At 44.9% G+C, this 27,376-nt stretch overlaps 1 protein-coding gene across 2 annotated transcripts; it reads right to left on the bottom strand.

Moving 5' to 3' along the window:
- Window positions 1-117: 117 nt before the first annotated feature.
- rgl2 (ral guanine nucleotide dissociation stimulator-like 2) lies at window positions 118-26,346 on the bottom strand. Of its 2 annotated transcripts, XM_084472404.1 has the most exons (20): window positions 26,078-26,346; window positions 24,075-24,254; window positions 15,203-15,250; window positions 12,719-12,802; window positions 12,379-12,548; window positions 10,671-10,727; window positions 10,026-10,222; window positions 9,744-9,847; window positions 9,150-9,365; window positions 7,854-7,957; window positions 7,294-7,378; window positions 6,531-6,590; window positions 5,475-5,561; window positions 5,181-5,213; window positions 4,425-4,546; window positions 4,089-4,175; window positions 3,866-3,959; window positions 3,295-3,519; window positions 2,468-2,582; window positions 118-2,024 (listed from the first exon to the last, which is right to left on the bottom strand). In XM_084472404.1, exons 2-20 carry the CDS (start codon window positions 24,231-24,233, stop codon window positions 1,843-1,845), a joined length of 2,229 nt encoding a protein of 742 aa, XP_084328530.1. In that variant the 5' UTR covers window positions 24,234-24,254; window positions 26,078-26,346; the 3' UTR covers window positions 118-1,842. The 2 variants fall into 2 exon arrangements, with proteins under 2 accessions (XP_084328530.1, XP_084328531.1); XM_084472405.1 differs by lacking the exon at window positions 15,203-15,250.
- Between the last annotated feature and the right edge of the window lie 1,030 nt (window positions 26,347-27,376).

Below are 27,376 nucleotides of genomic sequence, written 5' to 3'. Positions count from 1 at the left end.
TTTCTAATTTCTAATAATTATACACAAATTAAATCAAATTTAAACATCATTCAGAAAAAAAATCATAGTTTTTTTTGGTCTGTTGGATAATGAATCAAACGGCAACTGGACTTCATATAAAAGTAAATTTATTACCACAAAAATAAGACATACTTTATGTAGTGCATAAATAGCTTTTGATGTGGGTTGAGACAGCGCTTGGAATGACTGCACATCCACACGGAAGGTATACAATCAATTGCAAATACAAGAAAAATAAGCACCCATAGGAGAAAGGCACTAAAAACAACTAACAGTGTAGCAAACGCGCTAACACCATAGGCTTACAAGCCGCCATCGCAAATTACCCATAATCCTCTCTCCGGCCCGACCGTGCCCCTGCCATCGGTCTGGAAGCAGGCCTCATTGGCTCTGACGGGGCTGGACGAACTAGAGGTCACCAGAACTCATTGAGAGGTAACTTGTCGGAAGAACGATTTGTCCTCCATTTTTTTTGTAAGCTGGTTACTTTAAAGTTGGTGTGGCTCGTCTTACTTACTGAAGAGACACACAACACCATATCGAAAATGGAGGCTTTTGTGTTGTACGTAAAAAAAAGTGCACTGAAAATTTAAGTTTTGCGTAGGTGTTTTTTTTTTTGCATTGACAGTTCCATCAAAACCAAATAGGTGTTTTTGGTTAGAGGATCCAGATTATAATGATGAGGTCAAGACATGGTCACCCTGATCAAAACATAGTTTAAAACATGAACCAAACGTCAAAGTTAGCTTACGATTCGAAGAAACGTAACTCTGGAAACGTCAGCCTGTTAGCGGTGGTGTTGCTAGTTGGTTTTTCTTAGTGTTTTCCTTTCAACTTGTTTTGGTTGGTTAATTTTTTTTCATTCTGTGCTGTATTACATGTAATAGTTAGGTAAAGACACAAGCTTTGAAAGTGCTCTAAATTTAGGTTTCTTGCATATATATATGCATTTGCTTTTATCAAGGCATACAGAGTACAACACGATTTATGACCTTATTGTAATTTCTGAAACAATAAATCACCAGTGCTCATTTGAGTTTTTTTACAATTAACTAGCAATCTCACGACAAACTACAAACAATCCTTATAACTGTAAACACTGCCCTGACATCACACACACACACACACACACACACACACACACACACACACACACACACACACACACACACACACACACACACACACACACACACACACACACACACACACATCGATGCTTGCATCAGTAATTTTTTTTCCATTTCCAGTCATATCTTTCCATTGTCTGTAATTTTTCCTTTGTCGGAAAAATGTGTCGACTGTATTTCTACATCGTGTTAAGACGTGTCCCATTGGTGGCTATTGGTCTGGAAAATCACAAGGCGGAGCCAACATTTCTCATCTAGAGCCTCCATTGGCTATCAAAACTGTTCATCCACCCCTGGCCCGCATGCATTGCTTGGTCAACGCCGCGTGAGGGAAAAGCAAGGTGGAGCTTAGAGCTCCTGGTGTCTCAACCTGTGGAGACTTGAACCATGAATAGGCTGCTGGAGGCTGAGTAGACCAGAGGAGAGAGAGGAAGCGCTTTGCATGGGGGGGGGGGGGGGGGAGTGTGCAGGGCTGGTTAGCCTTAGAGATGTGTGCTTCTGAGACAATGCCATGTTCAGGGACGTCTACATTCTTGCCATTACTCTGAGGAGAGCAGTGGAAACATGGAGCTACGGAGAGAGAACAGAGCACCGGGTGGGAGGGTGGGAGGGAGGGAGGGAGATAGAGAGAGATAGAGAGAGGGAGAGAGAGAGAGACGAAGGTCCGGACTAAGGGGGGGATCTTTCGATGTCAAAACAAAGTTCGGACAAGTCTCCGCCCCTTGGCCTTGATTCGAGGAAACGTTGAGCTGGTCTCTGTGCTGATTGGCTGTGGGCCAAGCAGAGTTTTCCCACCTTTCCTCCGCAATAGGAAGTCAACACTCGATGAAGTCATGGCGTAGAAGACATTGCCAGTGGCAGGGATGATCAGTTCTGTAGCAACATGAAATATGAACAAAATAAGCAAAATACGCTTGAATAAGTGTGAGCACTATTCTCATAACCACCTGTTAGCATATACACTTCTATACGACTACTGCCAATAATGCTTACATTGCCCGTGTTTTCAATTAAACTACTGATATTGTGTCCATAGATACATTTTTAAATTTTATATATTATAATAATATTATTTCATACATACATCCTGTCTGGGATTAACAATTTGGATCTTTTTTTTCATTTTTAAATATAGTTTATATTTTTTAGCAATGTAGGTGTTGTAAAAATGCTTATGCTTTTTTTTTATAGCATGACAGAAATAATGTTATATATCAGCATAATCCTCAATCAAGTCAACGTTAATCCTAACATGTTTATATCCATGTTGAGGTGTGCGGTGATAGAGAACCCTCCAACAGGGACCCATAGACGACCTTTTCCTTCAGGGAGGAGCTGGATGAGCTCGTATCTGGAGGCCTCCTTGGTGTCCTGGCTGTGCTTCTCCAGGGCTGAGCTCACCACGGTGGGGGTCTTATCGTTACTGGTCACCTGATGGAGAGGAGAAGAGGAGGACCACTCACTAGACACACGTGACGCGTTCCTCATGATGCTCTACTGGGGGGGCGGGTTGCTCATCATGCAGGCCATCTGCCTCCTAGTGAACCGGCATTCAGGATTTGGATGACTGTTTCCCCCCCCTTGCCCTGCCAGCCTGGTTTAAATGCTTGTTTCTGATTGGTCAAGCAAGGCATCCAGCGGTCTGTTGTTTCTGTATAGCAGACCGATGATATGAACAACAGACCGTTACTATGGAGGACGCTATTCCAACAGTAACAGATGGAAGCAATAAAATAATTTTTAGTAAGTATGTGTGATTTCTTCAGTAAGTAGCCGTGTGATTCTGGTTGATTCAAGACTGCATCAACCTGAGAGGGTTTATTTCACAGTAAGGATTTGCTGTACATTATCCCTTACTTTACCACTTTACTTTACCACGTCATTTAGCAAATGCTTTAATCCAAAGTGATTTACAGTGAACTCAAGTACTTGTGGGCTGGTTAGGTTAGGGCGTCTTGCTCAAGGATCCCTACAGGTCAGGCTGTAGACATACTTTCAGCGGCCTTGTCTCTTGTCTTGGAGAGTAACCAGAGATTTAATCAAACCCCGATCACAGCCCAAATCCATGTTACGGTATGCGGTTTCGCAATAGCTGCAATAACGTGTTTTGGGCAGAGGTGGCGCTGTTCAGGGGGTGCCGTACCAGTATGCTCCTGTACAGGTTACCGTCTTGCAGGTCCATCCGTATCCTGATGATGCGCATGTCGGGCCCCGACCCCTGGCTGTTATAGGACGGGTTGTTGCCGCAGGAGACTGATCTGCGATGGGATTTGACGGGCGTCGAAGGGGTCAACGAGACCGGGGTGGACTCGTTGGTGGGTGGGGAGGTGTCCACGTCCAGACAGGAGACCGAGGGGGATTTCATGTGCTGTGGATGTGGTAGTCATAGCAACAAAAGGGGGTGAGGATGAAATTGAAGGATGGTTTGGGAACAACATTTGCCTGAACTTGATTATACTTTAGTCATAAGGTCTGTGTGTGCGTTTGTGTGTGTGTTTATGTGATAGGTTAGCAACCCGTTGCAATATAGCAAGACGCAAAAAATCGGCTGTGTTCCTGGAAGATATCACTGTGTTTGTCCTCAACAGACACTGAGCTGTCCTTATTCTGTTCATAATTGTATTTTTTCAATCACATATTATCTTGTTTTTCTTTCCCACATCAATAATCAACGTCGACAACAGCCCGGACTCATATTGTTATTTGACAGTTACCTTTGCAAATTTGGAGAGCAGTTGATTGACAGGAGAAGGGAAGTCAAAAGGGGCGTCGCTGTCGCTCGCTAGGCTCGTCTGGGAAGCGCTCAAACTGTCAAGAAGCAATCACAAAGCCAACAGACCTGTTTAGACTTTGAGAACTACCACCTCTTGCCAAAGCTCTTGAAAAGTTTTTTTTTTTTTCATTTTTGTACATTTGGTTTGGTGTCATCTTGCTCACCTGGCGCATTCTGTGATGATGACAGTGGGGGTGAAGACGCGGGGGCTGGGTTCGCCAGGGGCTTCGATCTCATTGGACAATCTGTAACTGCAGACGGACAGACAGGTCAGCTTTTATCATTAAAGGGGCCGTCATGCTCGGCTATTTTCTAATATAACAGTTGCTTCATACGCATTGTGTGAAAAAAAATTCACGGCCCGCAAATCCGAATTTGCGGACCAAGTCCTGGAAATGGAGTTGATGTTACAGCCGACACACATATGAAACAATACTCTCTTCTTTAATAGCAGAGTGTTACATATGTAAAAATAACTAAATAAAACTGCGTTATTTTACCTTTCCTCCTCTGTTAAGGTTGGCGCGCTCCAATACCAGTCCACAAAGGTCTTGTCGGACCAGAACACACAGTTCTTACAGGACGACTGGAGGAGACGGATCTGAGCCAAAACCTCAAATTCCTGTTGAAAAACCAAAGGTTTGCTCTCAGCTTTCATGTTCAAGAACCGTCCGGAAGCAAAGAAAAAAAAAAGCTAACCCGTGGGTGTGCTACAGTAACTGGGTGTTTGACTAGACCAGCGGAAGGGTTCTGGGTTCAAACCTCAACGTTCGCAGCCTGCCTGTAGGCCTCACTTAACAAGACGTCCTAAAGGCCTTAACACACCTGAGCTCAAGCGTAGAGAGCAAACAGAAGCTGAACCTTTTTATATTCACACTGGAGGGCAATCCAACACAGACTTACTCATTTAGGTCAATGTCATGTAATGTAATTTCCGGAATCAGCTAGAGGAAAAGAAACGTGTCGAAAAGGGCAGGTGGAGGCGGAATAAATAGACCCACAATGCATTTCAGCTCCGCCTGCGGTGTGGAAGTGCTCACTGCTGAACATGGGAGCGGGGTGAAGGCGGATGCACCCTATGATTGCGCTCTAGGCATGAGGTTTGGTGTGTTTCGGCAGTAGCCTCTAGCTGTTGACGTCTTGATGACATGTACCTAAGACAATGTCACTGTGAGTCCCCTTGGTTCTCAACCCGTACCAAAGTTGTACTAGCCACACAATGTTAACAGCAGGATAATCAACATTATAATACGTACCCTCCTCCTCTTGTCAAAGTTGATGTATCCGTTCTGTGGGAGAAGAAATAGAGGAAGTGTTGAAGTAGCACGATCAGCCCTGGTGTGTCGTAGCTAATGCACACGCTAGTTATGACTGATCTTCTTTTGGTCAAGAAATGCTAATGGATTAGCGTGTTGTAGCTAAGGCTAGTTATGACAGAAGAGCAAAAGGTATGCTAACTTATAACTATTGCTAGTTACTACAGAATAGCTCAATGTGCGTGAGTGTGTTGTAGCTAACGCTAGTGGGGAGATGAAGTTTAACGGTCTGACCTCCAGCTTGTCCTTGACGGCTGTGTCCAGCATGGTGAGGTCAGTCAGGAAGATGCCCAAATAAGGCACTGTGCCCTGGGCGCTGGCCTGAACGCATGAAGACAAGTCAGATGCATCATTAGATAGATATCAAGCAAGGACATCATGACCCCCCCCCCCCACACACACACACACAGATGCCTGCCTTAAAGTGCTCCACAGAGTATAACTATAACCATGTGTGTGTGCCTGTGCATGTGTGTGTGGGGGCATGAAACCTGTGTGTGAGTGTGTGCATGAGCCTGAGTGTGTAGGTTGTTAGAATCTCTTCCTTTCTTTGCTGTTTTCTAAATGGCTCAGTGTGTGTGTGTGTGTGTGTGTGTGTGTGTGTGTGTGTGTGTGTGTGTGTGTGTGTGTGTGTGTGTGTGTGTGTAGGTTGTTAGAATCTCTTCCTTTCTTTGCGGTTTTTTTAATGGCTCAGTGTGTGTGTGTGTGTGTGTGTGTGTGTCTATGTGCCTGTGTGACTGTGTGTGTGTGTGTGTGTGTGTGTGTGTGTTGCGTAACCCTTTTGGAAGCAGTCTTTTTTGTTCTGCTGATCCAAGCACTGTTACATAACTCATATTGTTTATGCGTCTCAATACATCAAGTTTCTTTTCCAGGTCAAATTCTGGAGATTACGACGAGTGAAAATGTAACTCAGTATGACAATATCATGAACACTGAAATACAGCAGAACCCAACACATCATGACGTCATGGTTTCATCACTCACTTCTCAACGGCCCCATACTATACCACCAGGTGTGATCTTGATTAGCCATTACAAGCTATTACAAAATCTATCACTGGGTCCGGTCAACTGGGTAGACTGGTTGGTCTAATCCAGATCTGGGTGGAAAACTCCCATGTGTGATGTCACCAGAGGGTCCATTTTGAAACAGCTGACGGTACACACGTCAATAAAAGAGACCCTCGAATTGCTGTAGTTTGATTGGCTGAGGGAGTGTAGTGACCTGAGTTTCCCGTCATCTTTGATTTTTCAAAACACAAAACGTGAAAAACAAATGAAGAAAGTTACCCCAGTATGACGCCGGTTGTTGGCTCGGTTGTCGTGGATCGCAAACTTTGCCGTTCCCTCCTGAAACAGAGGGGGAACAAGCGCAGCGTCAAAGCCGTGCTGAACTATTTCCTCCTGAACACGTTTGGTGAATAGAAGTTGTGATATGTCAGCTGAAAGTCGTCTAGTTCTTCTTCTAAGGCGCCGAGATCAAGGTGACTTTAACACATGGGCGGAAATATGAAAGCCCATCAAAGTTGGCGTGTTCCCTCTCCCCGACATCAAAGGTCTCAGCGAGGCTTCCTGAATGAAAAGCTTGGACATCTGTTGGGATTCCATGAGGTGGGAAAACCGAGAGCAAAACCGCAGCTGTTGCATAAAAGGCGGGGAAGCTAATGCTAACACAGTGTTTAATGAAATGACTCCAGTGATGCTGAGTTAAAGGAAAACAAGCAATTGCCACATTCAGCTATTGTTTTCTAAGTGTTATTATGTTAAGAATGATTGACTTACTAATTAAGTCTCTAATAACAAAATAGTGTGATACTGTCTGATGGGGAGGTCTTTGGGATGTCATGGAGGTAGTATTTCCATATATGGATAGAAATGGGAGGGTTTAATTCACAGTCCTGGCTGCATAGACAGCAAAAAAAGGTAATTGACCAATAGGCCTACATGGGATTGGCTCATAAAACTCATTGTATTTGTGTAGTGGTTGGGGTTCATTACTGTTTCCCGACTCTTTGTTTTATGTTCTGTGTACTTGTACTGGTTGGCTACTCACCCCCTTCAGCAGAACCCTGCTCTGAGAGTAGTTGTCCTTGTCTGAGAAGATTTCTGACAGCTCCTTGTACCTCCTCACTGCTTCCCTGTTTCGGTCATGTGACAAAAACAAATATGGCGTTTGAGATCATGAGATAATCATGATTTAAATTGAGATGGCTGAGTAACGCACCGCTAAAGCTCCTGGAGACAGAATGGTAAAGTAGAACCTCTCTTGTAGAATCGACAGTCAAAACATAAGTAGAAGGTATTTGATAGACCTGTTGACGTTTTACACTCGATGATCCAAGGTGACCTAACGATTTCTTTACTTCAAAGTTAATTTGATAGTACTTTGACACTACTGGTGTTTTGTGGGGTCCTTCTGCAGAGACTAGGCTGGCCGTCTCCCCACTGCCCAGGTAATGACGAACAGTGTCTCACACACCTGTTTGTCTCCTGCCCAGGTAATGATGAACAGTGTCTCACACACCTGTTTGTCTCCTGCCCAGGTAATGACGAACAGTGTCTCACACACCTGTCTGTCTCCTGCCCAGGTAATGAAGGAACAGTCTGACTCACCTGTCTGTCTCCTGCCAGGTGCGTCGCAGGCGGTGCAGGGGGTTGCTGCGCAGTGCCGACACGATGGCATACAGCGAGGAGAAGTTCTTTCTGGCGCGACACTCCTTCGTTTTAAAAAAAATAAAAGCAAAGACGCTTAGAATCACATGTGACCAGACTCTCCATGTTCCTATGATATGCACACAGACATCCATACACGTACAGACCGAACCAAACGATGAATCAAATACAACTGATCTGCACTGAGACCCGTCTTATAAGAGCACAGGTAAAGACCAAGCTGTGATACAGGTATGGGTGTGCACTGTATAAGGTTAGGATCAGCGCCTGAGCATGATAAATAATGGGTGATCCAGGCTAGTCGGTCCCAGTAAGATAACTATGATTGTTCCCATGGACGTCTTACTCACTTAAAGTATTATTTTAAAAAGTCAATTTTTGTTTACTTTTTTGTTTAGTTTTTTACTTTGAATTATTAATCTTCTTATTTATTGAGCATGCCATTACAACACTTTGGAGTATACTGTAATTGCAAGAGAAAGAGAGTGAGAGGTTTGGCCATTTCGGAAATTAGCTGATGTTCGGAAAATACCAGACAGCAATTTGTCCATGCCGAGTCATAACAGGATGCATGGGTATGTGTGTGTGTGTGTGTGTGTGTGTGTGTGTGTGGGGGGGGGGGGGTCATTGAGGAGGAGAGAGCGAGAGAGATAGAGAAAGGAGAGAAAGAGAAAGAAAGATTTATTTACTTAAGAAAGAGGAACTTGACGTTTCTCCTTCTTGTTCCTCCTTTTTGAAACACGTCAAAAAGGATCCGCCTGCTTCATGCGCAGGTGGATAAGACCCCTACAGGCACACTGTGGACCTCGGGGATTGAACCCGTGCACCCTACCCGCTTCACTCATCCTGCATCTATGACTTTTGACAACTCGGCAGGGGCTCTTTTCTTGAGAGGTAACCTTTGACCTCTGAGAGCTGATTTGTTAGGGGCATATCACACAGAGACGCCTACCTCCCTGTTGTCTCCCTACGGCGCTTGTGTGGAGGTGACTTCTTTTGGTGCGCCTCATGCATACGAGTTGGACAAGTTACAATATGTTCAAGTTTGGGGGCGGGGCACAGGGCAGCGCCGCTTATGAACCACAGAAAATACCACAAGAAATGTCCAGAAGCTGATTCTTATGGTTATAATCCTTGTAATGCCTCATTAGCGCACACAACCCACAACTCTGAACTGTCCTCACAAAGTATTTTCTCTGTTTGGCCCTGTGTGATTTGCTGTTTAGAGACACTCACCTCAGCCACGCTGATCCACTTCTCCAGGAGCCGGGCCCTCTGCTGGCTCTTCAGGTGGATGGGGCAGAGGCTGGAGGCCAGCACCACGTTGGCCAGCCGGTTGAACTGACGTACGGTGGCCCGCACCGACCAACAGACGCCCTCGTGGCCCTTCTTGTCCCGCTGGGACCACAGCGAGCCCAGACAATGGTACGGGACCAGACGCACAAACAGCTCCTGAGGAGGAGAGGAGGGCACAGCAGGGAGGGAGGGGGGAGGAGAGGGAGGGGGGAAGGGAGGGAGGGGGGAAGGAGGAAGACAGTGTTTAAGAAAGGAATGGAAGACACATTTTAATACAAGGTGACAATAAAAATGGGGTAAAATAAAATCTAAATTAAAAAACATAAAAAAAAACAAATTTGAAAATTTAAAGAAATATATACTTGTTTAATATATTTGTTTAATTTAAATGAAGTTTGTTATGAAGTGAGAAAGAACAGGGAGCTGATTCTGATACCTCCAGCTGGTCTAGAGAGAGGATCGGATTTAAACGGTAAACAAGTTAAGGCACCGGGTTTATCCCCATGGGGAATAAAAGAGAAGGGCCTTTCTTACCGTCTCTATCTTGGTGAGCTGCTCAGCGATGAGCCCGGCTGGGAAGCCCAGGACCTTGGTGGGTTCAAATGCGGAGGTATCAGGGGCGGGGTCTGGAGGCTGGTCTGGGGGAGGAGGGGACGACGCACAGTGAAAAATAACAAAAACCCTGAGACCTTTAAACCGTTTAACCTCAAAATCCCCCCAAACTGTAGTTCTTGCATTCCCTTGCCAGTTATTGCCCCCCCTTCTCATTATGACATAAGGTGAATCCCCTCTGGTCGTGGCGCCCATGGTGTTTACATGAGCGTGAGTCCGACAGCAGGGTCTTCTCGCTGAGCTCCTCCGCGATGCGCAGGATTCGCGCACACAGGTCGGCGCCCGACAACGTGTCGCTAGGCAACAGAGGGGCGAGGTGGAGCAGGCAGGTGGGGTCCCCAAGTGTCTGGAAGTCCTCGGGGTATTCCGCCAGCCAGGTGCTGAATACCATGCATACTGCCCTAGAGAGAGAGATGCATTACATACTGTGCAGGTGCTATATATACATGTACAGCCAGGTGCTGATCACCATGCACACTGCCCTAGAGAGATGTACGACATGCTGTTCATGTGCTATATATACATGTACAACCAGGTGCTGAACAACATGCATACTGCCATAGAGAGAGGTTATATATACTGTACATGTACTGAACACACATATACAGCCAATACCATACATACTGCCTTGGATGTAAACATCATTAATTTACATATAGAAATAAAGATGCTGAACACCATGCATAGCACCCAAAAAATCCCACAAATTAATATAAAATCACCTTGAGTCACGTAATGACACATTGCAAAGAAACACACACACACACACACACACACAATCTGGTTATAGCTAAAGTTAAATGGTGTTTCCGGCTTTATATTTGTATATATTGATGTATATTGTCTCACTCGTTGAAAGACTGTCTGGTGTGGCTTCTTGCATTGTCTCCCGGTGGGTTTTCCAATCTGGGAACAAAACCCAAAACAAAAGAAGGAACATAAGACACTTTTAGCTCAAGAAGTTTAAAATGAAACACAAAGTTTTACTCGACTTCAAACACGAACATACCCCGGTGTCAGAAATAGTACTTCCTGCTCGGTAATGACCATATCTAAAACACTTTGTTGTCACTGCAAGGGCTGAATGACGAGGAGGACGACGCAGAGATATGTTCACACTTAAATAACATCTTTTCTTCAAATAGTCTCACTTCTCTCGCACACTCGCTGTGAAACCTTGGCGCACACAAAGAGCAGCTCTGACTTCTGTGATAATATAGTCGGTTCAATACGACACGGTTCCTTTTCAAATCCACTTAAAAGGAAGTCTTTGATGGAAGCGCCACGCTGAAAACACAAACACGACGGGGGGAGTCGGGAGTGCGCAGGTGCTTCCTGTCGGGAGTCTATAAAGGAACCTCACAAACACACACTCTTGTGGACATACTGGGTAAACACACACACGTTGAACAAGAGAGTAGCGGTGACTTCATGGTTTCAAAATGGACAGGGGACGGAACTATGTTGAATTACATGTCGCTTTAAATCAGAGGCCATCTTCTTTAGGGGGAATGGCCATTAAGTTAAGTTGAATATTTACTATTGTGAGTGTATGAGAACTTCTGTGGTCTGGGGTGGTCTGTTCATCTGGCTGTCTAACCCACACCCGATGCATGGCCCTGACCCTGTCCGTCTGATCATGTCTCTAAAGCCTCTGTGCTGTCCTCACTCAAAGGTTGATGGTTGTATGAATACATCTCGATGAGCACGGTAAGATGTATGCGTAAGAGAAGATGAGAGAGCAGAGCAGGGCGGCCCCCAAACAGGCCACTAACCAGCAGTCAGTCAGAAGGTGCTTAGTCGACATTATAGATCTATAATCAAACAAAAACAAAACCGAATACATCCATGGTCGCAACAGACCCTTATTTAACTCGTAGCTGCATCTTGTCAGCTCAACATGTTTGTGTGTGTGCCTATGCTTTTGAAGGTTAACCTTCCCGGACCCTGCGGTTTACATGAACCGCTCCGCCGATGGAGCTCCATACATCCACACGCAGCAGACACGGAAATACGAAAAACCAATCTTTCGATATACCGGTTCTACAACCGTCAAGCTCTATTGCAAATACTTTCTCCTCAACAAAGTGGTGTGCAGTTATACGGTGTATAAATAAAATTCATAAAATGTTAAATGTTGCCTTACTAGTTGTTCCGACACACTCATGCTTGTAAACATTATAATTGAAAGGCTGACTATTACAGTTGAGTATTATCTGTAAGTAGCAGAAGGTTAACAGGGTTTATTTTACAACATTCAGAGGACAGGAAAGAAGAGGAGAGGAGAGAAAAGACACAAAACTACAATGCACAAATAAACAGACACAACACAACAGGTGTGACCTGCAGTCCTATGCTACAAATCATTCCCTTTCTATTCCGACCCCTTGTCCTGTCTTCATTGTTTTGTCCATAAGGGCACAGAAATCCCATACTACACCACAACACAACATTACAACACAACACAACCAAAAACCAAGCCACAGCACCACCAAGCTCCAACATAACACCACCCAACCCAGCAGAGTCGTGGGGTGAGGACCCCCTGGTGCCCAACCTGTCTATGAGGATTTCCAGGACCCTCCGGGTGGTGGTGAAGGAACGGAAGGTGGAGAGGAAGACGGCAATGAAGGAGGAGTCCCCCATGGCAAAGGAGTGGAGGAGGTGCAGCACCAGCTTCTCCTCCGTCCCCGCCTTCACGCACTGCGAGCGAGAGACAGATTTGGACTGCAGGAGAGAGAGAGAACCAATCAGACACGCGCCTGGGAGCCTTCACCTCCTCCTCTGGCCCCCTCTTGTTCATGTTTCCCTGCCGCTTGTTTATATTTCACATGTTTTTTAATACATTTGTCGTGCGTTATGTTTGTGAAATCCATTTAAAACAGGTGCATTCTCACCAGTGACCTGTTGGGGGTGCTGGGCTGTTGTCTGACCACGACAGTGTAGATGATTCCATCCTCCTCTTCCTCAGCGACTGTGGACTGATGAAGACAGTGAGCAGTTCAGTTAGGGTCATATGAGCTGATCGGAACCAGAGAGTCAACATCAAACAACCATCACCACCACCACCACAACCACCACCACCACCACCACCTCCTCCACCTCCACCACAACCACCATAGAGATGAGAAGAATCAAAAAATTATCTTGAAAAAGATGACGTTCACAACTGTGTTGTATCAAAGTACAGAAAGTACAGATTGGGCATAGGGATGCACGATAACTTTTTTTCTTAACCGATACCGATAACCGATAACTTTCAGCTCCTAAAGGCCAATACCGATACTAATAACCGATAACACACACATATACATATATATGATCATGACATTGTTGCTCAGACATCAGTAGAATCAACGGGGGTTTAGGGGGGCGGGCTTGCAAGGGGCGGGATATGACCACGACGGCCCCTCTCACTCAGGTGTGTTTTGGTCTGACCGCAGACAGCAACGGAGGCAGAATGGGCATCGCGATCATCTTAAATGTTGCTGCAGCATCCGCATCGATCAATGAAAGATTGGAGCATTGGAGTCACAGACAAATAGAAGAAACGACGAATAAGAAAGGCATCGCAAACGGGTGCGTTACTGGAGAAAGAGAGCGTCTTTTTTTGCTTAATTTCACATCTAACAAACACTGGGACAAATGTAGTTGATTTCTGTGTTTAACTGAGAAAACAGGGAGTGGAAGGCCAGGACCCTATAATGTTCAGCTAACTGTTGTCAATAATAAGTGTTACGAGAGTAGTGTATGTGTGTGCACGAGAATGGCAGTGTGTGTGTGTGTGTGTGTGTGTGTGTGTGTGTGTGTGAGTGAGTGGACGAGCGAGGAGAGCGAGCGGTAGCATGTGTCAGTTTAGTGAAGTAATGAACGAGTCCGGTTGTGTCTGTGCCAACGTGTACTGTAAAGTTAGTGAAACTAAGAATAAAGTACACAGCCTTTCAATAATCGGTGGCCGCTTCATTCCGACCATATTCCGACCTATAAGCAGACCCACTGCCGGTCAAAGGGAATGGTGTTACCCCCCAGAGAACATCGACGTCTCCCCTGTGCTCTCGACTACGGTCTGGGAGCCGACAGCAGGAAAGGTGTAACATAATAATAAAAATAAACATTTTCTATATACGCGTGCAGCTGTGAACTCATGTATTGTAATTGATTGTATGATGTGTACTTTTAGGGTTACGATAAGACCTTTCATTTAGCGTTAGTGGGAGCGGGGCACTGAAATTATATAGGCTATATTAGCGGGGCTATTCGTCATGATATCGGACTTATCGGAATGACTGTTATCGGCCCGATAATTATCGTGCACCCCTAGGGCATGCATCAAGATCATCTTTAAATGCCTGTCTTCCAGAATTTCCATTTGAAATGTGAAACTACAACTGGAAAACCAAGTCATAATGAGTTCACAAGTTACAATGAAACACACGTGAATGCAGCTGACAGAAACTAATTCTGGGTGATGCCATTGGCCAACATGCGGTCATCTGACGATCCAACTGCATCACACACTGGTTCAGTCTTGAGTTGTTCTCAGTTTGGTAACTGAACACCGGTAACCCAGCAGGCATAGTTAATTAGGTCCAGCCTTCTGGACGTGAAGTGAGATGTGAGATGTAATCCATTCCTTTTAAAAGATCTCGGGTTTGAGAAGGCGTTGCATCGACGCATTGCATTGATTTCTGCAATGCAGTGCTTAGTTTGTAATTTTATAGTGTGGGGGGGGGGGCGGGGGGAATCCAGTGGGAACAGCAGTTATTAAGTAAGTAAGGCCTATGGCTCATATATATTAACAACTGCCTGTGGACACCTGAAGCTCTACACATACTATTTTTATGACAGTCTTTATGCTTTCTTTGCTGTTAACATATAATATCCGTGCAACCAATTACCAAGAAAACACTCAACAGCCAACACCCCTATAGTCTAACGAGATGGACAGTTCCATACAGCATGTATATAATATATGTTCTATGATATATTATATGTAACATTATATTTGATATGTTTTTGATGACCCCCTCTCCTCCCATCTTTGCACAGCATATGTGTTTAGAGTATGGACCTTGTGTCCGAACTTTACTTGTATGACGTTAAATGCAGGAAAAAAAGGCAGGAGAGTGTAGGTTTTGACTCTCAAACAAAAGGTACTGGGATAGATCTGCAATGACCACAGCCTAACCTGTGTGCATCCTTGAGTAAGATGCCCTATCCCCTCCCTGCTCCCTAATGACACAGATCTGTACGTCTCTTTGGACATCATAAACGCGTCTACTAGCCGGTAGATCTATGAGTCTATGAGGCGATCTATGAAGCTGTGAGGTGAGCCAGGCAGACAGAGTGGAGGAGACTAGAGGTTAGGGTTAAAGCTTTACCAGATCCAGAGGGCAGTACCACGTGGATTTCATGGGTGAGGGGTCCACCTGAATTAGACAACAACATGACGTTAACACGGACGCGGAACACACAGATGCAGAACACACACACACACACACACACACGCTTGACAGGCATGCGCACTAGGGATGTTCACAATCGGTCAACTAGTTGTTGTGCGCTTAGTGCTCAGCACCAGGAACAGCAGTCGGTTAAACGCTTTTTGTTCCGTCTCTGGTAAAAGCATATCTGTTGATATAAATCGTGAATGCACGACATTCGCTATTGAGAGTCTTATACCTGTAAGAACGGGAATGTGCTTGAGATTAGGCCTAAATGTTGTGCCCCCAAAACATGTTATCATTCATTTAATATTTTCCTTTCATCTGATCACAATTTCACAGCAGCGCTCCTCGCTCCAGTCAGGAACACAGCGGGCCTGAGTTGTTCTGCCTGCTCCACAGGCCCATTGTTGGAACGCCAATCAATGCCCTCCATCTCAAAAGACACCATGATCCACCCAATCATCTTCAGGCCCACTTATGTCTTCAATTATCTTACTGAGTTTGAGGGAGCTGGTGCGATCATGTGGAACACATTCCCTGCATGAAGGTCCCACTGCAATTATGCATGTCGCAAAATGTCACACTTTTTAGCCTTGATTAAAAGAGGCGATTGTGTTATAAAAACTATTTAATTAAGCATATCAAATGGCTCTTAGAAAACACACATGTGTTTTCATGTTTGGTCTCTATTGTAATATTTGACAGATTTCAAGGCATTTTATTTATAATAGTTTAGCCAAGTCGACAGGTCGTTCACAAGAGGTCTGGTAAGCCGTCAGGGAAATGAGTCGTCAGGAACATCCATACTGCACACACATAAAGACACCCATGCACACACGCATGCAAATGGTCACACTAAACAGTCACACCTGCACACACAGACTACATGTAAACACACAGAAAACCACTAACTACTGCATCAAAGAACTGTATTCAGAGTTTTAATCCCCAATAGTCAACTCATGAAAAACCAGCTGCTATCATATCCGCCAACTACAAAAAAACACGAAAGCAGGAGAATGAAAAGTTTCCATAATGAGAGCGAAAAGATCAGTTCAAGTCCTTCAGTACATCAAACCACGTGAACTAGGAAGGACAAGACAGACGAGGAACTTCCAGCCGAAAGGCTCCGGGGTCGATCCCCAGTGATCGCAGCCTCACCTGCAGGCATTCATGAACTAGACGTCCTCACCTCTACCTGTTCATTGAGGACCCATCTGTATCTGACCACACTGTGTTGCTTTGTATGAAAGTGTCTGCTCAACGGCTACATGACAGATACATAGCAACCTCAATACGCTATCTTCACGTTGCGTGCAAGCCTGTTTACCTTCCCCACAGAGCACAATGAGGGTATCTGTCTGAGGTCACCGAGTTCCCCTGCCGAACAGCACGGAGGTATCATAGCTGCCGCTGGCTGTACGGTTACTGGGTGACTTCAGTTCCATAACGTCTCTTTTCTCTCCAATCCATCAGTCCTCTCAGTCCCGGTCTCTCGGGGGCCCTACGTCAGTCCAACACAAGGAAACCGTTCCCACCTAAGCCAAGCAGAGTTTACACACGTATCCGACGCCGGGTAGTTTACCTGAAACCATGGAGGTTAACAGTGATCACAGGGGCAGACCTTTTGTCAGACCACACACCACCAGTTAAAGGTGAGCTATTGGATCGGTATGACTGCAGTTTTACAATATAGATAATAGATCTATATGAATGATATATGATATGAAAACTTTATATCAGACTCAGGTCCATAAAAAGCACAAGACAAATAATAAAAAGTCAGTTTATATACAAACATATATAAATAATATATGATATAATCAGGAGATGACCAACAACCAGAGAGACAGATAGTGTTGATATCATTTAGTGTGAGACAAAGCACTTTGGGGACGTTTGACTAATGCCCCTCAGGCAGCAGACCACTTGCATTAGCAACGAGGGAAAAGGTATTTCAAAAGCCGTCTTTAACTAATACACAAATCAATATCACTTTACACTCCTCCTGACACCGAAACCCCTGGCCAAACACCGGCGTGATTTTCCATCATGAAACATGCATGAGCCCGAGAGCGGCATCGGACGCCATCTTTGGTGTCAGATGACATCATCCACGGCACCCACACCAAAGCAACTCCCTGTGGAGGCTGATGGCTCCAAAGCCAAAACATACATGAGTAGAAACAAAACATGGGCCCATTTCCCTTGTGCAAAGTCCCAACTGAATTCTACAAGCATAAAGTTCTTTGTTTGCCCATCCCGCTAAGAATCCCCTAAAACAGATGATTAAATGTCTCCACGGCTCGACGTACAGGCCGAGACAAGCAGAGGAAAGTCACTGCATGACTCAATACAATGCAACACCCGTCGACGCTGATACCGTGTTACTTAGGAGTGCAATGAGTGGTCGTTAGCAGGCCCCTTTACTTAATACTATTTCCTGCTGATTGGAATTACCTGGTCCTGGCTCAATCCAAAAAGGTCAGCGCTCCTCACATCCTGTCACAGTGCCTCTCTTAAGGCTGGCTCATCGCACAGCTACCTCAACAGTCAACACATCTAACCTGTTCCCCTGCCCTGTGTCTCTGCACGTCCCTGCCTCCGGTTCAAATCCACCTCTGGCTTCGCATCTCTCACACACGGGAACCACACGCACACAAAAAGAAAGAAGGACAAAAAGAAAGAGGGAGAAAAGGATTCCCACATGTTACCTTCTGCTCAGCAAGTCCAGACTGGTAGAAATCCGCAAGCTTCCTGGAAACCTTGACAAGCAAAGTGTAGACACCATGGATGCCGTTTCTTCTCATCTGTCTTATTCTGAGTGTTCTTGCTCTCCTGTATTGAGCTAACTTTTCCTTCTCTTACTCTCTCTACGTCCCTCTGGCAGACTCTTTGTTCTCCAGGAATCACCCGGTCTTTGCCTGGTTCTCTGGCTAGTCACTCAACTGCACACAAACACAACCTGAGGATTAAACTCCACCCCCTTTCCCTGCATCACCTGGGAACACCCATTACACACACACACCCACAAAGGCAGTTGGGCTGCAAACAGAGAGCACACACACAGAGGCAGCCGAGACAAACACTCATTTATCATATCATCCCTTGGCGTGGAGCACTGGTGCAATATTAACATGAATGGTTTTATTGTTGGGAATGTGCAATATCTTGGACTAGGTCATCAGCACAATACTTTGGCATAAAGCATCATGCAATAATCTTGGCGGGTATGTTCAGGTGTTTTCATATTAGAGTGTGTTACTAGAGTGTAGAGTGTTAACTGCAGTTTGATTGCACATGCATAGGGATAAATTGTGTGTATATGGAGAGGCTGTGTCGCTATGTCACCTGTGTTCTCTAGAATGCCTGGGCAAAACTCTTCCTCAAGGATACAGTAAAGGCTTTTCTTATCTTATCTTAAAGTGACTCAGATTGTAGTTGCTTAGAACTACACTGATACACACATAAATACTCCCATACACAAACACTCTCACACACACACACACACACACACACACAGACATGAATAAACCCACACATATATAACAAACACACAGTGTTGACAATCCACACAAACACTTTGTAGAATGTAGAACAAAACATTAATCATTACAGAGACCTTCCTCAACCATCACATCTGGCACTCACACACACACACACAAACAAACCTCCAACACACACAATAACAGAGAGACAATGCCCCAAAGCTATTTCAAGAACAATACCTCCTCTCCCCCCCCTCTCTCTCTCTCTCTCTCTCTCTCTCTCTCTCTCTCTCTCTCTCTCTCTCTCTCTCTCTCTCTCTCTCTCTCTCTCTCTCTCTCTCTCTCTCTCTCTCTCTCTCTCTCTCTCTCTCTCTCTCTCTCTCTCTCTCTCTCTCTCTCCCTCCCTCAGCCCTTGCAGCACTGTCTTTGCGGACGACCTTAGCATACTGATAAACCAGTTTGACTGAGTATCCTATTTTATCTCACTCCTAAGACACACACTCTGGGCTGCTCTCGCTCTCCCCATCCTTCACTCACACCGCTATCCGCACTTGTTCATTTAGCAGACACCTCCTTCCCACCAGACTCACCAGTAGCAGGCTGAGAACCATGAATCAAAACGCTTGGTGATCAATATCGGGGCAGGCGGGAACTTGAGTGCCGCAGTCTATGACCGGATACGAGCGCGGGACCGCTGCCGGAATAAAGGGCGGGCTGCATTTATTTAGTTTACTTTATTTCCCCCTAAGTGCTCGTAAGTCTGAGAGTGCTGAAACATCGAAGAGGCATTCCACTCAATACGGGCTCAGGGCCGCTCGCAGACAGTGTACAACGGTATACAACAGTACATCAACAACTGCATCCAGGGAAGATCAACCATCCATCAATGCACGTCAAGTCCATTTAAGTTGAACAGCCCTTCATCACACTTAGTCTCAAGGGGCATTATAGGACTCGGCACTTAACCCCTAAAGGTTTAATTATATTTCTGCATTGAGCAGCCGCCGTGGGTACGCCATGGGTCTCTACGTCACCGGCGTAGAACAGGGTCAACCGGCGTAGACTTCCTGCACATCTCCATAAATGTAACTTCAGGTCAGGAGAAGTCAACATCGTGAATGCTAGCATCGCAAAGAGACCCAGGGCAGCTATTTGACGCAGAAGTATAATTGAACCTAAAGTCCTCAAAACCTTAAGGGCCCAGTAAAAAGTCCCACAAATCCAGAGGGAAGCAACCTTGAGCAGGAACCCAGCAGAGGGAGCCCTCCTTCCGTGGGAGGGCAATAAATAGGTGTGAAGATATATAACACTGGAACGCAACACATATTGTGTATGTGGGGGGACTCTGAACGTGTGGTTTCAGGGTGTGTGTTGGTTCAATCATTCAGATCCAGGAAGACATGGTGTGTTTTTCTTAGCACTGAAACGGCAGAGCACAGGAAGGCCACATTAGCACACAGATGGAGAGTTTCACACAGTGTGTGTGTGTGTATGTGTGTGTGCGTGTATGTGTGTGTGCGTGTGCGTGAGTGTGTATATGTGGAGGCCAGTTTGCTTATTGATGTGTTGGGTAACAAACGACAAACGAGTCAATGGCGAGGGGTTGAGATGTTATTATCTTTCCTGCTTGAGAGGAAGCTTGAACAACAGGGAGACGATGGTAGTGTTATTAGTACGGCCATGACCCTATGCAACCATAACAAAGGGGTGGTTATCATCATATCAATATCAATTGGGAATTCTCAACAAAATCTACAGATAATTAGGAAAATCTATCTATGACTTTAAATTCACCATAAAAGACGAATGAATGTGGAAATCATGGTTAACAGTAAGGCTTCAAATCAGACTAGTTCTTCCAACAACAAACATGTATCAAGCATGTATCATGTCATTCTAATTAATTTGGACTACTACCTTACAATGTATATATAATATAATTCTGTTAAATTACAATAATAATTGAATCAATTAATTGTTTGCAATGCATCATGGGAATCAACCAACAGAAAAGTCCCTTCAAGACCTACACTGATCTTAGTGACAAAGATAGTCAGTATGTCTTATTATGAATAAGTCAACAAAACATGGTGAACCAGCATAACTCTCAATCCACATTTGAATTATGATCACCCATAACTCACAAATACCTGCTTGACTAGATTATGTCACATATAACGCTTTGTAATACCAGGTTACACTACTCAAGGTGTGGATTCATTCACCTCTTCAAATATTTGTCATTTGATTCTCCGACAGACTGCCAAGTGACAGTTTACCCTATATTGAACTGCAACTGAAATAGAAATGGGGGTATGATTTGAACTATTTACGAATGTGCAAATGTAACAAGTGTGAGTGGTTGGAAAATGTACTGTACAAATAAGGTTATGACTCACCCCCCTTTGCAAAGTACCCCCCCCAAACACACACATACACACACACACACACACACACACACACACACACACACACACACACACACACACACACACACACACACACACACACACACACACACACACACATACACACACACACACTCCCACAAACAGGCAGTTAACATCCAAACTGTCACAGGGTGCTAACCTTGGGTTCTTGCTAACCTTGGGTGCTTGCTAACCAGCGCGTCGACATACAGAGCACCTATTGTGTCGCAAGCACTGTACATGCTAAACTCTACTTACCATTAATCCTAATTTAGTTTGTGTGTGTGTGTATGTTTGGGGGGCTGGGGGGGGGGGGGTATTCTCTTGACACCGTTATGCCTCCCCCCTTCCTCCCCTAAACAGGAAGTGCATAATAAAAGAGGAACAAACACAGGAAGCAAGCCTTGCGCTCGTGTTCCAGTGCTATTTTCCTCTCCTTCTTTCGCTGACCGGGCCCGTCCAGCTTCTCCACATTAGATACCACAGTCCCGAAAAGTTACGATAAGAAGCAGTTTTTGTTCCTGTATTCCCCACCTCATCCCCCCATTCCTATTATCAACCCACTTTTTGGACACGCAAGAAATTATCTTCTCTTTCCTTGAACCTATAAATGTCGGTTGACTTGATATGTTAATACATTATGTTTCTACAACAAATTCCCAAACAGTGAGTCTTGTTGTTGTGGTGAACCATGTAAGAGCCCCATCGTCTCAGAATGCCTCAGAGAGTACATCTTCTCACCACTCTGAAGCTTTATTTAAAGATGGCCATTGTTTTTAAACAAATGACCCCCTCCTTCCTCCCTGTCTTGCTCTCTTCCTCTCTTTCTAGCCATCTCTCTCTATCTCACTGTGTTTCTTCCTTCTGTTCTCTACCTCTCTCTTTCTCTCACTCTGCCTCTTTATCTGTTACCCTCTCTCTCTCTCGCTCTATCTCTCTATCCCCAGACGTTTACCATTTAAAGGTTTCCTGACCCAATCGGGTCACCCGAGTTCATCACTTCCCTCCTCCTCACAGAGCGACGACAGCAGACAGGCTCCCTCTCAGCGGCTCATCAAAGCGTACCAGCGCTCCCTCCAGAGGAAGCTTCCCTGAGAAGCCTGATATCCCGGAGGCCCCCCTTGAGGCTACACACCCACCCGGCTCCCCTCCTCCCCCCAGGAACCCAGGGTTCCCTTGTTAAATAATGAACACGCCGTGTATCGGATTCCACTTGACAGACCACCCCCAGGGGAAAGCCAGCTGAGCCCCACCATAGACAGGAGCAGGCAGCAGGTGTACGGCGGAGATCCACCGCCGACCGACCACCCCGTGCATTATTTACGAGGGGGCTCGGCAGACTGGGGTCATGTGACCGCAGCAAGCGGGAAAGGGAGCCTTGGATGAGCAGTGAGTCACTTTAGCCCTCCTGATTTGGATGTGTGTAGCTAGAAATAGCTTAACATGTGTGTGTGAGTGTCTGTGTGTGTACACACAGGCACGAGTGAGTTGGTCACCGGAGGATATGTAAAGTAAAAATCTCATCATAAAAGTATGAGATAGTCATAGTGACACATCATAGAACATAAAACAGTGACAACATAAAACAAATGTTTATGATTGTCAAGTCCCTGATTATCATCAAAGTCCTTTGCAGTCATTATGCCAACAGTTTGGGCTCGCCCTCATTCTCCCTTTGCTTTCTGTTGCCATGATAAATACATGAACACGTATACACGGCTTGTCATCTGAATGTTGAATTGTCACAAAGTAAACCTAGTATATTATCTTTTAGAAAACTAGTTAAGTTAGATAATAGTTATAGTAAGTTAACAGTGTTTGTTAACCACCGTGTTAAACTCACCCAGTAGCGTGTTCCCAGCAAGCACCTTACAAATGGAACATTAACCGAGAGGTCAAAGGTTGTGTCCGACTCAGCCATGCCAAGAACCGGCAGACTCTGCTAAGCTAGGCTAAGCTATGCTACAACTGGGGACTTTGTCTCAAATTACCCAATCTCAACAACATTACAGACCAAGTCATGTCCACATAGATCTATTGTTACTGAACAAATCCCTATACTGAATGAGCAGTTCATATAAATAAAGAGGTGTGTATTGATTGAGTTCTCACCAACAGAAAGGGGACCACAGATGTGAATAAACAGTAACCCAGTCATCCAAATCGTATAATCCTTTACATTTTACCTTCATTTACTATCATACTCCCATGTTACAAATGCTCATTTGAATTCAGTAAATTCTAAATTCCTCCACAGCATTCTCCCACATGTTTAACTATAACCAATTTCAAGAATTTCACAGCATAAGAAAACCCACTTCTTTCCCAGCTTTCTGCTGTTGGAAATGAGCTCTAATCTATCCAGCTTCCCCCCGGAGCTAAAGCTGTTTAGCTTGCTAACACACACCCCCACCCTTGCATGCCCCCTCTCACTCTCCAGCACACAGTGGCTGCCTTTCTCAGCCACTCTCTCTCTCTCTCTCTCTGCCCGCGGGCTCTCTGGAAGACCCCGCTGACTGCATCAGTTGTTGACTCTGAAAGAGCCGGTGGTCGAGGCGTCATGGAAAACAGCCGTGCAACTGCCGTTAGCAGCCCTGGCCAGGGACAACTGTGCCCAACGGACAGCCCCACTAACAGGTGCTGCCTCTGCTCTGCTACACACACGGCACAGAGGCTGAGAGGCTGGTTACCCATGAAGTGAAGGGTAGGGATTGGTTTGGCTGTGGCTATAAGTTTTATGAAATGTTGTAAAATAAGGAATGACATGAACTTGTAGCATGGATTTTTTTCACCTCTAGAAAACCCCAAGAGATTCCACCCATTGAAATCAAAAGGGAAAGAGGGAAAGAGGGAAAGAAGGAAATAGAGAGGTAAAACATGGACACTTACCTGTGAACTGTCCAGGTCATTGTTTGCATTGCCTCGCCCCGATTGGTTGCCAGGAGTTCCGTTGTCAGGTGACAAGGGGCGGTAGCCAATGAGAGGCACATCAGTTGACTCTACCCCCGGCAGATCAAAAGCACCAGTCCTCATGCTTCGAGGGAGCATATTTCCAGCAGCTGAGGAGGTCTACACAAGAAGGGATGAAACAAAGACATATAAGAAGATATGAGGCAGACGATAACAAACTGACTGTACTTTCTTGTGTTTATTTTCAGGGTTCGATTTATAACACATTTTATTTTAATGAAGTCTCTATGTGGCTCTGAGATGTTCTATTATACAGTTATAACGAGAAAAGAATATAACAATAATTATACTATATATATATATATATACAGTATATATATATATATATACAGTATATATATATATATTTATTTATACAGTAGAGTTATTATTACATTCGTCTTACTTTTTTTGTTATTGCAGCTGTAGAGGAGAAAGGACAGGATTTTGTCACATTTAGTGTGATAAAGACTCACTCACTTCCATAAGACTTACCAACTTTCATACTTCCACACGTCCCGACAGACACAATGCTTTTGTGTGTACCTCATTAATAGGCTTTTAAACCGAGGGAATAAAGCTATTTATTGTTTGTTCTTTACATTTGTTTGATCTATTTTCAGTGCAGAGAATCTGATGTGAACTTGATGTGAAGACTAGGAATCTACTGGGAATATATTTGTGTAAAGGCAGAAACTGTCAAAAAAACTGTAAGGCACAATCATGGATTGTCACAGGACAACACAATTCTCAGTTTGCCGGTAGCAGCAAGTAACAACCATGAAGATGATTTTAATATTTGACTATGTGGCCATGAACCATATCAGGATTTGAATACACACCCCCCTTCTGAGGCTAGCACTAATGATAGCCATCTCGTAAACAAAGAGAAACGGAGGAAGACAGCATATGAGGACATAAGGGGATACAAAATGTGTATGGGGCTTTTTGTCAAGTGTCAAGTCGTCAAGTCGTTACCCAGCTCTAACATAACCAAGACCATCTGTAGCCACAGAAGGTAATTCTGGGTGGCAAGCAAATAATGCCCCGGGACATATGACTTTGACTGGCAAACTAAGTTCCTTTTGGGAGTTATTTAATTCTGCTACTGGATGACTTTGTGAACATCCATAGAGAACAGTAGTTCTGGACAAAAAGGCTAATAGAGTAAAAGTGTAAAAGAAGGCGTAGGGAACAACGTGTGGGCAAAACCATAACGCTTTCCATTGTGCCTGTTCTCTCAATATGCAATGCTATTTCATCTCGACTACAGTCCAACACATTGACGGAGTACTCATTCACAAACGCTGAATAAAGGGAAAGGGGGAGGAGAGAGGCTGTTCAAAACTGAACAGCTCCTAGCGACATTAATAGGTCAAATATATTTGAAAACAAACCATTGCCTTGTGTTGTCTTAATATCCTGCTGGTGATCCCATGCAGCATGTGAGAGAGGACGTGATGCTGCAGCCTAGTTGGAGGCCAGTGGAGAAGTACATTTTGAACCACTACTAACGATGAATGGCTTATTATCGACCGGCTCAGCCTCGGACCAGAGCAAACAGCGACCCGGCTGAATGAAGTGTATACACACACGAGTGTAACTAGGCTACAGTCAGGCGCACCCGATGTTTCCTTTCTTGTCGAGACAATATAGCCAGTAGTCGGGCGGTGCTCTGTTGACTTCTAAACCCGTCAGTCGCGGATGTGACCAGGCCCGTACGAAAACTTTGTTTGCGTTATTGCACAGTAAGTAGCCTGAGGAACACAATACGATAAGGACCGCTTCTTCATAACGTCGCTACATCATCGATACCCCCTTACTAACATGGTACTAACATGGCCCTGCAAAGTAAAACAGACCATGGATTTTTTTTTTTTAATACAAATAGCTCAGGCTTATTAGGGATAGGATAAACACACACTACAATGTCGTCAACTCACCGATATCCAAGTCACGTTCGCTGAATTCCGACAGCATTGGGCGGGCACCGTCCTACGCCACTGCTCTCCGCGGTGGACGATCAGCTGGGCTCAGTCGCGCCCATCTGCTCTGTCGCGACGACCCGCTGAGAGACCCGAGCGTCCTCCTCGCTATCTGCGTCCCGAGTCACTCGTCTGTCAGGCTGCTATCAGCTGATAGCCCCGCTGAGGACTGGTGTTGATACTGTGTCAACTACCGTGTTCTCCGGTTAAAGCCCCCCCCCCACCCCTCTCTTCTTGCTCCCTCTCTTGCTCTATCCCACTCTCCCTCTCATCCGCCAGCGCAGTTTCCTGTACGTTGCTGGCTCCGCTCAGGGCTGCCCCCCACCTCTCCCCCATCCCCCCTCCCCTCCCCACTCAGCGCGGTATAGGGTGCTCGGTCACGTGGTTTTATTTACGCGACAGCCAAATTATATGATGCCTTTGATAGGAGACGCTAACATTTGAAACTTACATTAAAATGTATACGCTGAGGTCACCGTCTGTGAAATGTTTTATTTGGTAATAATAATTTAAATAAGTACTATTATTATTACTATTTGTATACATATATATATATGTAAAAATATCGTGATTTAAATTGTGTCGTATGTCCAAATTATGTTCCCCTTCCGTCCATTTATCGTCTGGTATGCAGGTCACTTAATTCATATTTTCCAACATGCACGATTTAATTAAATTATTATCCATGACCGACTGTTGACCGAGATATCGGCCAAGAGGTCATAAAACTTTTCACAACTGAAAAGTCCTTCTGTGCGGGGATGGTAGGGAGTGACCCTCGGGCAAACAGGACGACGAATGAGGGAATTGAGGGAAGTATGTCAGGACGATGTTCAGTTTGGTGTCCTATATTTGTGAAACCAGATCGCATACCAGCCTACTTAGCGTGCAAGCTTTACTGTGGCCCCTGCGATATTATATATACGTGTGTGTGTGTGTGTGTGTGTGTGTGTGTGTGTGTGTGTGTGTGTGTGTGTGTGTGTGGTTAGTAAACCTAAAGTAGGCTAGCAACAAAAGGATAATCATTCTACACAACCATAACATAACATAAAATATGTCTAATATAATTCAATAATTATCACATTTTCTGTGAGGAGGGACGTGTGTTTCATGGAGGTGACCGCATCTCTTTGAAGGTGCAGCGTTACGTCTCCATCCAGCGGTAGCAGAAGGTAACACTTTATCCCTTTTATTGCCAGGGGCCATTTTGAACCGCAAAATATCATCACATGTTAGTCTGGCGTGAGTCATGCCCGA

This window comes from Micromesistius poutassou, assembly GCF_964030765.1.
Source record: "Micromesistius poutassou genome assembly, chromosome: 8".
Lineage (NCBI taxonomy): Eukaryota > Metazoa > Chordata > Actinopteri > Gadiformes > Gadidae > Micromesistius > Micromesistius poutassou.
The sequence above is the reverse complement of the archived record's forward strand: the minus strand, read 5'-3'. Positions and strand labels throughout refer to the sequence as shown.